This window comes from Daphnia pulicaria, chromosome 7 (genome assembly GCF_021234035.1).
Source record: "Daphnia pulicaria isolate SC F1-1A chromosome 7, SC_F0-13Bv2, whole genome shotgun sequence".
Classification (NCBI taxonomy): Eukaryota; Metazoa; Arthropoda; class Branchiopoda; order Diplostraca; family Daphniidae; genus Daphnia; species Daphnia pulicaria.
Genome location: NC_060919.1, coordinates 18,219,535 through 18,235,342, shown reverse-complemented (window position 1 = coordinate 18,235,342; position 15,808 = coordinate 18,219,535). Strand labels below are relative to the sequence as shown.

The 15,808-nt window shown below is 42.4% G+C and overlaps 2 protein-coding genes and 1 long non-coding RNA gene across 6 annotated transcripts in view; all 3 read left to right on the top strand.

Moving 5' to 3' along the window:
* LOC124348815 (midasin-like) overlaps positions 1–6,213 on the top strand; it is a 28,848-nt gene extending 22,635 nt beyond the window's left edge. Inside the window, exons 11-17 of the mRNA XM_046799091.1 lie at positions 288–4,174; positions 4,263–4,644; positions 4,712–4,878; positions 4,949–5,071; positions 5,147–5,295; positions 5,368–5,532; positions 5,612–6,213. Coding sequence (XP_046655047.1) covers positions 288–4,174; positions 4,263–4,644; positions 4,712–4,878; positions 4,949–5,071; positions 5,147–5,295; positions 5,368–5,532; positions 5,612–6,059 — 5,321 coding nt within the window. The 3' untranslated portion in view covers positions 6,060–6,213. The remainder of the gene's footprint in view (positions 1–287; positions 4,175–4,262; positions 4,645–4,711; positions 4,879–4,948; positions 5,072–5,146; positions 5,296–5,367; positions 5,533–5,611) is intronic.
* A 1,508-nt stretch (positions 6,214–7,721) lies between these two features.
* On the top strand, positions 7,722–11,168 carry LOC124349029 (D-beta-hydroxybutyrate dehydrogenase, mitochondrial-like). 3 transcript variants are annotated; one of them, XM_046799518.1, is made up of 11 exons: positions 7,722–7,853; positions 8,631–8,715; positions 9,459–9,628; positions 9,700–9,784; positions 9,853–10,031; positions 10,098–10,178; positions 10,242–10,344; positions 10,414–10,517; positions 10,595–10,690; positions 10,774–10,854; positions 10,918–11,168. In XM_046799518.1, the coding sequence occupies exons 3-11, from the start codon at positions 9,464–9,466 to the stop codon at positions 11,071–11,073; spliced, it is 1,050 nt and encodes a 349-aa protein (XP_046655474.1). In that variant the 5' UTR covers positions 7,722–7,853; positions 8,631–8,715; positions 9,459–9,463; the 3' UTR covers positions 11,074–11,168. The 3 variants fall into 3 exon arrangements, with proteins under 3 accessions (XP_046655474.1, XP_046655473.1, XP_046655471.1); XM_046799517.1 differs by lacking the exon at positions 7,722–7,853 and having other exon boundaries at positions 8,490–8,715; XM_046799515.1 differs by lacking the exons at positions 7,722–7,853; positions 8,631–8,715 and adding an exon at positions 9,114–9,159.
* A 792-nt stretch (positions 11,169–11,960) lies between these two features.
* LOC124349143 lies at positions 11,961–15,733 on the top strand. Of its 2 annotated transcripts, XR_006920103.1 has the most exons (10): positions 11,961–12,093; positions 12,212–12,336; positions 12,411–12,650; positions 12,722–12,866; positions 13,703–13,814; positions 13,904–14,033; positions 14,293–14,399; positions 14,572–14,639; positions 14,716–14,838; positions 15,319–15,733. It is a non-coding gene; the product is annotated as an uncharacterized LOC124349143 (long non-coding RNA). The 2 variants fall into 2 exon arrangements; XR_006920104.1 differs by lacking the exon at positions 12,411–12,650.
* The last annotated feature ends 75 nt before the right edge of the window (positions 15,734–15,808 follow it).

Sequence of the window (15,808 nt, the reverse complement as noted above, 5' to 3'; positions counted from 1 at the left end):
TGAGCACGTAAGATATGGCTAGGGTGTGTCGATTTGAAGTTCAGGCCGAGGCCAGTTTAGTTGTTTATGCAAAAAAATGGCCGGGAAACTCGCCCGACGGAGCTACTGCAGAGCTGAGCTATTGTTGTTTCGGGCCATAAATCCTTCTAGGGGAGGGCTCCGGTGTTGTTGCCCTCAAACTTTTTCCTATTTAGAGCGCGCGTCGCTAAGTTTGAGGGGGAAATTTCTTTTTTTAATGCATTGAGCCTTTATCTGTTTAATATTTTGTATTTCTCTGTTTTCTTTAGGAGCTCACGTTATCTTCGTGGAGCAATTGCTGAGGAACGGACAGACGGACGGCGGGACTAGCGACAAATTCGACTTTTACTACGACGCTCGTGTCGACGAAGCAGTTCAGTGTCGACCTGTCCTGGAACACTTGCGATCGAGGATAGCCGACCTACTAAACCAGTGGCCCGGCCACGCCACTCTGTCGGATGTGGCCAAATTGATCGATCGGATCCTCTCTTTCGCCGTGGACAGTCCAATCATGAAACTGGTGACGGGACTGGAAATGTTGCTGACCAAGTGTCACGAGTGGGAAGCCAATGCTCACCGGGGTGTGTCCATCAGTGAAGACATTCATGCCCTGTCGCGTCTCATATTACGTTGGCGAACCCTCGAACTGGACGGCTGGAAATTGTGCCTGGACAATGTTGAGAGGCGGGCGTCCGCTGGCGCTGCCAAGTATTGGTTCCATCTGTATTCGACCATCACTTCGTTGTTGAATGACGAAACGGAAATGGCGGAATTGACTCCAGTTCAGTCGACGCTGCGCCAGTTCATGGAAAGTGCAACGCTGGGCCAGTACGAAATGCGCTTGCGGATGCTGAGAGCTTTTGCTTGTCATGTCGCTCTCTCTGGCCGGCACGATGCGCTTTTGCGTCTTTTATGGCACGCTCTCCTCTTTTACGGCCAGTTTTTGCCACTGGTGGTGAAGCGGAAAACCTCCCTGCGCCAGCCCATCGACAAGAAAGTGCGGGACTTTATTAAAATTATGCGCTGGAACGATATCAATTATTATGCACTTAAAGAGGCCGTCCACAAAGCGCACGGAACGCTGCACAAGCACATGAAGGAATGGCGCGACATCCTGGAACAGCCCGCCAGGGTTGTGTTGAGCGAGCCGGGCGTCGACTTGGAAGCGGAAACGGTTTCATCCCTGGTGCCGATCCCGGTCGATCCTTTTATTGGCAACGCCAAGTCCATGTCCGGGTTCGACTCCGTTCCACTGGCCGAGCATTCGATCCTATCGCGACTACCCAGTCTTTATTCCAAGAGCTTGAACCTGTGCGCCAAGACTCTGCGCAAATCGCCGCTCCAGAAACGCATCCGCGCTGTTGACGACATGGTCGCAACGGTCATCAGTTCCGTCAACCAGCTACAGCGATTGAAGATCATCAGCAACGGGGCAGACAAGGAGCGACAAAAGAACGAGGCCAAGTCCATCAGCATGCGGAAGAGAAAGTCGCTCTACCAACTGTTCCGCAGTCTCCAGCAAATGGGCATCTCCTACCGCAAAGGCTCGTTCCTCTGGAGCCAGGACAAGGGATTGGATTCTCTCGAGCTTGTTCTGCCCATCCTCGAAGTGGAGGCCTGCTTGGAGCACTTGCCGCAACGATCGACTCATTCCGTCATCCGCCTCGCCTGGGACAAAGGCCCGCACTACTACACCCGCTGTCTGGCGCGTTTGGCGGTTTCGGCCAAATTGCTGGAAAAGCCATCGGCCGAACTTGGGCCGGCCACGGTTGAGCGACTCAAAGGATTCGCCGCTCAATTCATGGCCATCGTTCAAGATCAATGGAAAAACTGTTCCACCACGTTGGACAAATTGGTCCATTTGCGGATGTTGACTGCTCAACTCAACGGATTCCGTTCTTCGGCAGAGACAGTTCCGGAATCGGCGGTCGTCGTTTATGATCTGGATCACTTGTGGCAACTAGTTGTCGATACTCTGGCCGTCCTGGAAGAATTTGATTCGCTAATGAAAGCCTGTCCGTCTGGAGCTTTTGATGTCGTTACGCTCCGTCTGGATGACGGCACCATTAAGCCGGTGACCGAGGAAGTCGCTTCGTCGCTCTTATCCCTGCGATCTCAGCTGGCCGTCAAAATGATGGACGTCCGTCAAGATATCGAGAAACACTTCCATCTTTACCGAATCGCGTCAACCTCGTCTTGGCTCTTTAACAACGACCACTGGGGGTGCATCGTCCGTGGCTTTAAGACAGTCGACGATTCGCAAAAGCTGCTGGAACAGATGGTCTCGGTTGCCGGTGTCCAGAATTTCGGCTCCTCCCTGGAACATCTTAGACGAAGATTCAACGCCTCCCTCGAGGGATTTAAATCGCAAAAGATGTCCAATCGAAACGTCGAGTCTAGAGTTGAAGCTGACGACGTCGACCGTCTCTGCCAGACGGTCCTTCACGGAATCCAAGAAATCTACAAGAAGTACAACGACGAGACTCGGCCAGAACCGAAAGAAGGCGAAGAAGAAGAGGAAGGAGATGATGACGATTTTGAAGTTGATCATCTGACGTCCAAGTTGATGTCGGAAATGGAAACCGACTTGAGCAAAGTGTTGAAACTAGATGGAACCATGGCGGAAATGTCGAGACTCGTTGAAATGGTCAAAGACGACGGCCCTCTCTCTCGCCTCTTGTCCTCTTGTGCTCCCGTTTTCGATCAGTACGTCTTTGTTGTCGAATATTACTTGAGTTCCCAACTGGCCACGCTACGTGCCTCGTCTAAATTGCTGTCAGTTCTCCTGAACGTGTTTAACCAACTGCTGGAGAAAGGATTTTGTTTGCCGTCCGAATTGGACGACTCGAAAGAAGGCGGCTCGGGAACGAAGTTCGAGGACAACGAATCCGGCGGCCTGGGAGACGGCGAGGGAGCCAAAGACGTTTCCGACCAAATCGAAGACGAAGATCAGCTGGACACTGCCCGCCAACAAGGCAAGGAGGAAGAAAGCGAAGAGAAGGACGATAAAAACGGGCCCAAGGAAGAGGAGAACGGCATTGAAATGAGCGAAGATTTCGACGCCGAATTGCAGGATCGCGAGAAACAGGAGAAGGAAGAAGGCGACGAGGATAGCGGCAAGGAAGACGATGAAGACGAAGACAAAATGGACAAGGAAATGGGTGAAACGGGCGAAGACGCCGATCAGTTGGAAGAGAAACTGTGGGGCAGCGATGAAGAAGATGATGACGAATCGGATCAGGATCAAGAGGAAGGTCAGGGTGACGGCCAAAAAACGGAATCGGAAATGACAGCCAAACAGGGCGAGGACGAGGAGCAGGAAGAAGGCGAAGACGACAAGGGACGCGACAAGAAGAAAGAAAAACCTAAAAATATGGACGACGAAGATGACGATGAAAACGTCAACGACGATCAGATCGATCCGTATCACACATCGCAAGAGCCACCACCGGAACCGGAACCCCTTGACGTGCCTGACGATCTCAATCTCGACGGCGGCAACCCCAAAGACAAGGACGAAGAAGAAGGGGAAACGGAAGAAAATCCCTTTGACATCGACGCCATGAAAAATGAAATGGAATTAGAAGATGAAAAAGAAGAAAAGAATGACGAGTCGAAGGAAGAGGACCAACCCAATGCGGATGGCGTCGAGGAAGATGCAGTCGACGACTCGGCCGAATCGAAAGAAAATGATCAGAAACCAAAGGATGGCGATGAGGAGGAAGACGGCGGAGAGGAGAGTCAAGAAAAAGAAATGGATGAGGCCGCTGAAGGGGACGATCCTCAACAGGCGGATGCTCCTGATCAGGCCATCCCTTCTATGGACCAACCCTCAGAAAATGATGCCCAGCCGGCCGCTGAAGAATCTGTCAAAGGATCGCAAGATAAAACGGCCCGCAAAGACACGGTGGAAAATAAACCGGAAGAGGATGGCGGCCAGAATCAAGAGGCGGAAAACGAAGAAGTCGAGGGAGTCGGAATGGCGGAATCACGTCAGAATCAAGGACACGAAGGACAGGAAAAGTCCAAAGTGAATCGGAAAACTCTCAAGGAGGAGGACAAAGACGAAGATAAAGGCAAAGGAAAGCCAAGGAAGCCTGGCCAATCGGATCCTAATCGAGCGCTAGCAGACCAGCGCAAGGAACGAGTCTTGCAGGTAATCATTAGCCCTTCTTTGCTTTCACTTGAAAAAAGAGGTTTGTTTCTTTAAATTATGATCATAATTGTTGGCTTTTTTGCATAAGGTACACACGACTGAACGAAAGTCGCAACAGGATGACGATGAAGGACCCGAGCAAGATGAAACTGCCGCTAATGAAGAAAATCTTTTCGAGCATGTGAAGAAAGTCGATCAGCTGCACGACGCTCTGGCCAAAGACGCTGCCACTGAGGAGCAAGCCAAAGAACAGCTCTCCGTTTTGCAGGAGAAAGACGAAAGCGACGAGTTGAAGGATAAGCAGGATGAAGAGGACGATGACGTGGCAATGAAGGACGATGACATTATTGAAGATCAAAGTCCCATCGATCAACAAGAAGCTGAAAAAATTTCCGACTCGAAGAAAAAGGGTCGAAGACGTGGCGAGCCCCAAGGCATGGAAGAAGATATGGAAGAGAATCCTGTCGAAAGTAAAATCGAATTTTGTTTTTATTTTTCATCCGTCGAGTTGCCTCATCATCTTTCTCTCTTGTCCAGTCGAAGGTGAAATCGTCCCGACAATGACCGCACAGCGAGGACCAGAATCTAGTTTCGTCACCCAATCAGAGTTGATGTTAGCTCCCGAGTCTATTGTGCCGATGGAAATTGTTGAACAACTCAGATGCGACTTGGAACAGCGACTGGCCACCTGGTCGACGGCAAATGTATGTAGATATTACATTAAAAACCTTATAATGGTTTAAACCAATAATTATTAAAATTGTTTTTCATTAGATTGACGATTCGGAAGGTCAGGATACTTGGCGAAAATTGGAAATGGTAACATCCGGTCTTGCACAGGACTTATGCGAACAGCTCAGATTGATTCTAGAACCATCCCAGGCATCCAGATTGAAGGTATCATTCAGTTTCGTGGTTAACTCATTATTTTCCAAGTGCATTCATTCATAGTTCTCTATTGTATGATTGTAGGGTGACTATCGAACCGGCAAGCGCCTGAATATGCGCAAAGTGATTCCATACATTGCTAGTCAGTTTAGAAAAGACCGCATCTGGTTACGTCGCACCAAGCCGGCCCAGAGGAATTATCAAATTGTTCTGGCTGTCGACGATTCTTCGAGGTTTGAAATGAGTTCTTCCTAATGAGTCAAGTGGTGCGCTCTCGACTTAACTTTGCGTTTCTCAAATCTTAGCATGGCTGACAACCGTTCGAAAGAACTGGCCTTTGAATCAGTGGCTTTAATCAGCAAAGCCCTGTCGTTGTTAGAGGCTGGCCAACTTGGAGTCGTCTCGTTTGGAGAGCAGGTTCAGCTGCTGCATCCACTTCATGACACATTTAATGACACGAGCGGGCCGAGGTAATTAACAGACAAGCTCTTGCGTAAGACGTCCTTGACAGAAATGTTGAATCATTCCGCCACTTGTCTTTGTCAACAGGATATTGCAGCAGTTCACTTTCGAGCAGAAGAAGACGAAAATCTCGGAGTTGGTCGATTTCGTCAATGCCCTAATGAGCCAAGCGCGTTCGACTTCGTCGGCGCAGATGTCATCGACCGCTCAACTTTTGCTGATTGTATCGGACGGGCGCGGCTTGTTCAGCGAGGGATCCGAATGCGTCCACCAAGCCATCAGGCGGGCCAAGCAGGCCGGCTTGTTTATGGTATTTGTCATTCTCGACAATCCGGAGGGAAAGGATTCCATTCTCGACATTCGCGTGCCCCTCTTTGATCCGTCAAACGGCAAACTTCTCGGTATTAAGCCATACCTAGACAGTTTCCCGTTCCCGTTTTATGTCATCCTCCGGGATATCCAAACGTTACCCGTCGTCTTGAGCGACGCTCTCCGCCAATGGTTTGAATTGGTCACGTCCTCATCCAACGTCTAACACAACGGGTAACGGTCTTGTTTCATATATTTCTACCCCCCCCCCCCCCCATTCGCGTTACATTTTCTTTTCTTACCCTGATTTTTTTGCCTTTCTTTATTTTTTTTCCCTTGAGAGTTGTGAAATACAACAACTGTCGTTAATTTCTCTCCAATCTCCTCGTGTCACGCGCACTGTGTATTTGTGTAATCAGCCGAACCGAGATCAGTCATCTGTACAACAGCTGTTGTCGACGAGGCCCGCACAAAATTGTTTGATAGTAGATAATGTTCACATATCATATAAGCATATTTCAACTAGGCTCACGAGGTTTTTATTTAAATGATGCAATTGCATTGATAAGGAAGGAGGCTCGCTGCATTTTCATCATATCCGGGATCAGTGAGTAGTATGGATCTTTTTTCCTGCTAGCTATTATTATTTTTTCCTGATCTTTCTCTCCACCCCCACCCCCTCCGCATTTATTGTATTACTAGATGCGATCGATGCATCGCCTCTGTTATATTCGTTTTACACGTGACTGGAAGACTACATTGCATATCTCATAAACCATCCACGTCTCGGCTGGTAATATTTGAACAGCAATTGTTGAAATGCCTGATGTGACTCTCTCTGAATTATTCATGCTTTGAAGTTTTCGGTTTGGCTCGGAGAAACGCGGTTTTTAATATTCATAAAAGGAGAGTCTCGTAATCGACCCTCAAATTATTACTGGCCATTTTCATGTACGTGCGAGCTGGATTTTCTTTTGGGCGATGCAAGCGAATAATGTCGATCGCGGTGAACACGAACGGATGGAGGTGAAAAAGAAAAACGCGAATGAGTCTCGTCTTCATCATGGAAAGATGGCCAGTATATATCTTTATGGATGGTTTCCAGGGCACGTACACCGTATAACTTTTGGCTAATGTCGGACCCCATTCCATTTTTAGAATATAACATATATCTTTTATCTGAATTTTTTCCTTTTTAAAGAGAGAAAATGCCATTCTTATTGGTTCCACTTTCGGTATCCACCCTGACGTCTTTATTTATGGTTGGTATATACTGACGTCAAGTTTCTTGCCGTATCGGTCGATATTCGTTAATGTTTTTTTGTTTTTTTGTTTTTTTGTTTTTTTGTTTTTTGTTTTTTGTTTTTTGTTTTTTGTTTTTTGTTTTAACGTCACTTGGCTGGTAGGCGACTACAGGGCGTTTCGTCCTGTCACATCCGATGATAAGGGGTGCACGATATCGTTAAGAGTCGTATTATTCCCTGAAAAAGTTTCTCATTAGGACCTGAACTGCGGGTGTTCCTGAAAATTTCCAGTTTGCCTCCTGCAGTGATGCTGAGTCTCCACCATCAACCAGCCGGCGCAATGAAAAAATTTCGCTGTACATCAAATTGAAACGTCTTGGCAACTCGGCTCCACTGCGGACTTGGTAATGAGGAGGGAAGAATCAGAAAGGGAGACGGGACACGTTTATTTTTGAACGACTAATTATTTTAATGATTGAAATTCATGTTATTTTCTATTTTCTTTGCCAAGTTTCCAGGAGTTCTGACGTCAAAGCCGAGCTGCGCTCCTCCCATTGTCGCACGGAATATTTGGCGTGGCTTCCCTTCAGCTCTGACCAATGGAGCTGAAGCGGCTTTGTGTATCAAGTGTGTTTTATTTTCATCTTCGTAGAGGGTTCCTTTTGTTTGGAAGGTATTTCCGTCGCTGACACGTGGATCTGAACTTGGAACCATTCCGACTGGGAGTTGCGGCAGGGAAGGAAACAGTCTGTCGCTGGGTGTTTCAAATATAACAGGTGAGATTTTTCTAGTCACGTGCGACTTTGTTTAACCATAAAGTAAGGAATTCAAAACGAGATAATCGAAATGCAAGACTTGTTTGTTTTTGTACAGTCATCGTGCCGAACGCTCAGAGGCGTGTCGAGCTGGCGTGTTGAGGCAAGGCCAATTCACAAGGACACGGACAATTTCTGTAGTCCACAGTTTGTCAAATGGTCGGCCAATCAAGTTTATTAGGTTATCGAATCAAGAATTTTGTATTTTAAGACTGAGTAAATGAGTGTGAGCATTGTGTCCCCTTAGCAGCAGATAGGAAACAGGCTCGACACGAGTAATATAAAACTGTAGCAATAAAAGCGCTCCCAGACAAATAAGTCGAGCCCATAAATTCTCATTTCCTTGGACGTCCAAATGATTAAAAATTGTGATGTATAATAAATACGATTCAGCACAAATACAGACACACACAAAATAATAGAAAAACGTCTGAGATTGGCTTGAGGCGAAAAAGGTATCTGGTAACACGTCATGCTTTCCCGCCCGGTCTCCTTCGATTCCTAATAAAGCTAGCCAGCGCTGCCATTCGGTTTAGGCGATGGCCTCATGTCCGCGTATCGGTTGGAACGATGCCAAATGACTGAAACGTTTCCCAGCCAGACGACTACGCCACCCTCCGTAAACACAAACGCGGTCCAATTTTTTTTTCCTGTTTCTTTTCGGATTCTGCAGTGTGTACACAATAAAGTCTGGTCTGCTGACGCCTTTCACTCACACTCTGCTGTACAACTTCCCAGGTTGTTCCACTAAACTCTGCCTGATTTCCACGAGAGCGCCCAAAGCTGTCTGACGTACGGTCGCGTTCCTGCCTTTCCAAAACATGTGAGCCTTCTTTGATTTATTTTTCTTCCTTATTATACCTACTTCGTGTATTACTTACTTTTCCATTTGTTTGGGCCCGCCGGTACACGCAACTAGATTTTTTTTTTCTAAGGAACAGAATGAAAGCCCCCAGAAGGGTTTTGCTAATCGAAGTTGAGGCGAATGTTTTATTCCCTTGAAACCTTTTCCCCCACCCAAACCCAGAAAGGCTTTGTGCAGCGTGTTGTTTGCCCTACATAGTGCATATCGATCCCGTGGAGTTTGTTACTCAAGTTACTCACTGTGCTGAGCGGGAAGACTTTGGACAGAGGCAATTTGCATCGCTTTTGTGCTATCTGTGTAAATTGTTAATTGTAGTCTCTGTTAACTCGATTGATCGTGAATGATGTATTCATTTGCAGTTCAAGAGATAAATGTGTTCTAATAAAGGCGAGAGATTTCCGGGTACCGTATAAGTCACTCACGGCCATTTATATCTCGAGTTATTCCATTCTAGAGAAAAGGGTGCGTGGGCATGCGTGTCTTTGTATTTTACGTTATCTTTTCATCCATGCGCCACCTATGATCAGCTTTCGTTATTGATTATTGATTTAATATTGGAAATAGTAGTAGTAGGGAAAAAATAGTAGGGGTACGGGAATTCATTGATTAACTGTATCAGCCGTGTTTTTTTTGTTTTTGTTTTTTTTTCAATTTTTTGTTTAAAAAAATTTAATATTATAATTTGTGTTTTCTTATTGCAGAAGAAATGGCTCTTCCTTACGGTTTACCGCAGCGGTGTCTTCAAGCTGTGGCTGCGTGCTGGTTGATTAGCTACGTACTTAGTTTCGTCACTGGAGGCTGCAGTTTGGTACTGTTCACCTATTTGGCTGTTGTGGCCCTACCAGCTGTTGCCATCTACTCTTTTATGAATGTAAGTTTGGAGTATATACTGAGTTCAATTCACATGCAATTTCAAATTTCAAACAACAATTTATTTTTTAGGTGGATCCTGGTACTAAAGCTGTTCTGGTAACTGGGTGCGACTCTGGATTCGGACATGCCTTGGCATTGCATCTCCATGATTTGGGTAAGTTCTCAATTGATGCCATTCCAACACGGAACATGTTAATGATGACAAGTTTACTTTTATTTTAGGTTTCGTTGTATTCGCTGGCTGTCTAATGAAAGATAAGGGCGCGGATTCTGTTAAGCAACTCGATGATGCCGGAAAGAACACGGGTCGTTTGATTACTGTGCAAATGAACGTCACTTCCGACGCTGAAGTCGCGGCTGCCGTTGAAACTGTTAGGGCTAACCTTCCTCCTTCCATCAAAGTCGGTCATTTTGTTTTTCAACGTGATTATTAGTCACTAACGGGAATTTTTATATTTGGGATGCAGGGTCTGTGGGCAGTTGTCAACAATGCTGGATTCTCCACTTTTGGCGAGATGGAATGGGTTCCCATCAACGTTTACGAAATGGTATTCTACAAAAGACATATGCATTGTAAACAATATTGTCTCATTTCCTGATTCATCGATTAGGTGGCTTCCATTAATTTGTTCGGCTTGATCCGAGTCACCAAAGGCTTTCTTCCACTTATTCGTGAAGCTCAAGGCCGTGTTGTCAACGTCGCTTCCATGCTAGGTATAGATAAGAGAATGTAGTAATAATAAAAAAATCATTCAACATTTCCTTCAATAAAATCTGTTTTAGGACGTACCGGAGCCTATGGGCGCTCTCCTTACTGCGCCACCAAATTTGGCGTAGAAGCCGTCTCTGATTGCCTTCGTATGGAGATGAAAAAGTTTAATGTTGATGTTAGTGAAAATAATTTTTTTTTTTTTGTATTGGAAACACAAACTCAAGTCATTTTCTTTTTTTGTGAATAATGCAGGTGGCTGTGATTGAACCAGGAAATTTCATTGCTGGTACCTCTTTGTACAATGCTGATGTTGTCAAAGCTCAGTCCAAGAAAATGTGGGATGGCATGGTAAGAATCACCACGAAAATCGACCACAGTTTTGTTTTCCAGAATCTTTCTGGATGGTTAATTTCTGCGATTTTTAAATGTAGACTGACGAAATCCGCAACGCTTATGGCCAGGAATATTTTGACCAGAAGACCGAACTCATGCTTTCCTACACTACTGCAGGAGTAAGATCATGTAAGACCCTCGTCGCAATTTGTTACTAATTATTCTTCTCTGGCTGTGAATAGGTATCAGACATTTCTCCAGTTGTGAATGCTATGACAGACGCAGTGATTCGTGTTTACCCTCGCTGTCGCTATCAGCCAATGGCGCTGTACGAGCTTTTCAAAATCTCCGTGGCAACTCACCTTCCCGAATACGTATATGATGCTATGTTTCTCTAGATCCTTTGTCAGAGTTTATCTATATACACTCGGACGGGATCACACAAGTTTAAAAAAATGCCAATACAAATATTGTCAATAAATGACAGCAGATATCGTATAGTGGTAGTTGGATTTTACCCTCATCTAATTGGTAACATAATAATTTAATTTTTAGCTCATACAGCAATTCGTTTAATATTTAGTAAGTTAAAAAAAAACTTGGTTGTCCTCTTGCACGTTAGAAGTTAGAAGTTAGTTAGGGAATTTAAAAAGAATGTACACTGACACTTAGTAATTGACTTTACATCAGCTCTTACTTATTAGTTATTACATCGCCAAAAGCTGAAACCTCTCGATTCTCTTGTATCGCTCACTAATCGTTGAAATTTGAACATCATGGTAAACGTATACTTATTCGAATTTCAAAAATACAAATGTAGACGTTGCCAAATGTCGCGAAAGAAATGATATATTGTAAACGTGATGGATTTTCATCTTTAATTCAATTTTCCTCATCTACAAATATTGATTTGTAGAGAGGAAAAGCGCCGATTTGAACAAATCAAACTATATCTTAGCCTTGTTTACATTTTGATTAATATTCCCTCTTTAATCGACCTGTTCTGAATGTCTTGAAATCTGTTGAATGAATAAAAAAAAATTCATTTGGATTTGCGGAAAAGTAAGGAATTCAAACGCATTTTAACCACAATTTACGGATGAAAAAAAAGTCCTTCGGGAACCTCTCCAAGGAACCTTGGCGTATTGGTAGAATTCCGTTCCGTCCAGTCGTCCGTGGATGCTAAGGGCTGTCAATTGGTGGCTAAATATTTCAGTGTGTTTAGGGATTTAACTATTGCCCTATTGTGTTGGTAGTTTTAGAGGGAAGTAGGGGGGGGGGGGGGGTCATCAAATTGTCGATATCTGCAGACGACATTCTATCCACAATTTCTTTATTTTCGAGACGCTGTCCGAGAAGGTTACCTTAGACATTTGCTCATAGCGGGCCACTCTCTTTCCGGACGTTTTTCGTCAACGGTAATTCCTGTTTTATTCTTTAAGGTTATTGAATTTAAATGTTGTGTGTGCCGTCTGGTTAATTTACCGGTTACATTTTAAAGACTTTGTTTCTTGAGTTTTTATTTTTTATTAATAGCCTGGTGAAGTCTGAGCTTCTTCATCGCATTACGTGCACGTGATCGCTGCCTTGTCATGAGGAGGTTCTCCACCGTCTCCACTAATTTGCAAGACAATTGAGATGAAAAGAGGAAATTTGAATAGGTGATTAAGTACTTGTATTGATGTAAGCTAAATTGAGAAGGCAATCAATTAGCATTTTGTTCTTGATGTCGAAGACAAGTAATCTTATTTCGGGCTTCCCTGTAACAGCTTTTGTGAAAGTTTTTTGTTGGTATGAAATGAATCTCAAAAGACAGGGTTAGAATTTTACATAAATTTAATTCTACGATATGTGTGTTACTTGTGTGTTTGCTTAGAATTGACTAGGGTTGTAAATTGAAAGATTCGACAAGTACGTTCTGCTCCAACTTGTGAAAAAAGTCAGCTTGTGAAGAGATGAAAATTTTTTTTATCAAGTAGAACATTTATTTTTTTCTTCTATTATTTGAATATATGATTGGTTTATTACTTTCTTTTTGTTTTGTAGGGTTCCTTGTTCAGTTTGAACAGTTAATGATGTCAAGTGTGCAGTGGCTTTGCAGACATTCAGTTGAGAGATGCCCTGAGATGAATGATCAAATGCCGAGCCTATTCTCATATCATCTTTTTCAATGGAGATCCTGTCCGAGAAGGTATAGCTTGGTTGTTGCAGGCAACTTTCTCTCTGGACATTGTCAGTCTTTTAAATGGTAATAATTAGGCCTACTGCCTTTATTCCTTAAGGTTATTAAATTTAAATATTTTGTGTTGTAAACCTATGGGGATCATGGCTAATGACTTGTACTGTATGGTTAAATTTCTATCAGTTTTTTATTGTTTCTAAATTAGAATTCTATGGCTTTGTTTCTGAAATTTATTGAGTTTTTATTTTTCTATTAACAACCTTTTGGAGTCTAAAAAGTTTTTCATTGCGTTACGTGATCGTGATCACTGCCGTTTAACGGGGATTCTCTAAGAGGGTCTCTACAACATTTCAAGACAACATTGTGATGGAAATAGGACATTGTGATGGAAATAGGACATTGTGATGGAAATAGGACATTGTGATGGAAATAGGAAATCTAAATGAAATAGCAATAATGTAAATACTCGTGAGAAAAAAAATTTAAGCAAAATGCTTACCCTTAATTTAAGTATGTGTGCTATCTATGCTTGTATTTAGTTAAGAATTTAGTGAAGTTTATCATTAAGTTCTATATTCAAATGACATGGTAACTTCTATGACAATCCTGCTTATAAATAAGATCTTTATCAGCAGATAGATTGTTCAGTCTTTTTTACTAAGCAGAACAGAAATCGATGAACGAAATTGTCGTGATGTGATGATCTTAGGCTATGGTCTTTATTTTTTTCTTTAGTTAAATCATGTAAATTAAGTGTATAATTGCCTTAACTGATAAGTATCTGAACTATTTGTTATACGATTGTATGATAAAGTTAAATTTGAATTTTTTGTTTTACTTTGAAGATTTAGGTTTCCATGTTCAGTCATGATAGAGTTCTCTTGTGGCTGTTTGGTGCGCAGTGGTTTTCCAGGAGAGATGCGTTAGAAAGGTGCTTGTGCAGACTTGCACGCAATGGTAAATTAATTTTATTAACTAAACGGGAAAGATAGTTGTTTTGTTGTAGTAGTTGTGGCTTTAAGAGTTTTTTTTCCCCCGGGATATAGCGCCTAAGTCGGCAACATTGAATCCACTGGCATGCCACTTAGCCTGACGCCATCTTCTATTGACACTTATTTATGTTGTTCGTGAACAACGCGGTCAACTTCAACATACTTCTTCACATGTATCTCACAGGTAATTAAATTTTGTTCATTAGGGTTTCTGAATGTACAAATGAATAAGATGCCTTTGTTTAAATGTTGAAGATTTAGAAAAGTAGTGATAGAAAACATTTATCAATCTGTTGTACCTGTGATACATTTCTGTCCTTTGTCACACTTATCAGTAGATTTTTGTCTCTGTTTGGGGTTGTTCAGTAATAGGAGTTATGTAGATAATTGAATTTTGTCATGTAGTTGTCCTTTGATAGTAATGAATTTTTTTTTCCATTCAGCATTGTTGGCTTGGTGAGGTTCAGCTTTTTCATGGCAGTGGAATGTTCACATGGACATGTGGTGAGCTGTTGGATGATCAATTTTGACCATGCATTCTGTCTGTGGTGTTGGTTTGAATTTTTTCATTGCCTTAACTACAAAGTGTTTGCATCATTCAGTTTATATTTTTTGGCTGAAGGTAAACTTGCAATTTTATTTTGCTTTGTAAATTTTTTCATTGAAATTTTTTTCCTATTTCAAAGTGTCATTCTCTTCATTGAAGTTCTTTTGCTCTGTAGGTTTCCAGCTTCTGTTAAATTTATGAGCTAATTATGGTGTTGGTCTTTGGTTTGAAGATCATGTTCAGGTAAAAGATCCTTTTTTTTATCTATTGATGAATTCTGAGAAAATTGAAAAGTCTGAGCTTCATTGCTGTCATGCAGGTGGTTTTGTTGCAGCCAGCTGGTGAAAGGGAGTTCCAGTCGAGTTGAACTGTAGCTTATTGAAGCTGTCAATGATGCTGGTTTTATTCTGAAGTGTAATATCAATGAAGACATCTTGAAATGGTAATGTTATTGTGATATTGGGTTGTAATTGGGCAAGTCTCCTAAAGTCTAATCAAAATATTGTAGCGGGTTAAGAGTGTTTCTTAATTGATGGTTGATTGCTCAACTGGCTTTTGCTGAATTGTAATTTCCTTTGATTTTACTATAACATAGTATTCCCTTTTCCGAAACTTCTGATGTGACCTTTTCTTTGATTTTCAACATTTCAAATAGTGGAGATGTAAGACTTGAAGCAAAGCTGCCAGAAAAAGAAATGGTAATTTTGACTGAGATATTAATTTGTGACTTGGGAAGTGTTTTTTTTTTTTTCACTGAAAAGACGTGTTCTGTCAAAAGATCCATTCCAAATTGGTGCAGGAAATCGGTGATGGATTCTTGCTTTATAGATTCTTGTCTATCTTATTAAGAAAAAGTTGAAAGAGAAATGTATGGTATTTCCGTCTACCTAGTATATAATAATATTCCTGTTTTTTCTCATAGGATTCGGCGTAAATGTGCTGTCGTTTTGCTGTCCGATTCCTGTTCAAGCTGTTATCCTGAATTGTGCTGGAGTCTTGGAAATAGCTGATCCTGAAGTTGTGATGCTGGTGTTATCCTGGAGAAACTGATGCTGGTGTTATCAAGTTACTGTGCCATTGAAATTTGGGTTGATAAAAAATTGTTCATTCTGTATGTGATTGTAGTTACCTTAAGCAATTTTGTTATCCTATGTTTCTTTGCAACCTGATAGTTTAAACAGCAGTTGTGTTTCCTGATATTATCCTCAAATCATATATCTTAAATAACGATGTGTTAAAGTCAACTTGCAATATGTGCGTTGAAAATTTATACTTGATATTTTTCACATATATATGTGAAATGTTATAAAATAAATAAAATTACATCCAATTTTATGTAACCAAATAATATATTACCTCAATCAAATGAAAAAAATTCTAATATTTAAAAAAAAAAATTATTTGACAAATTA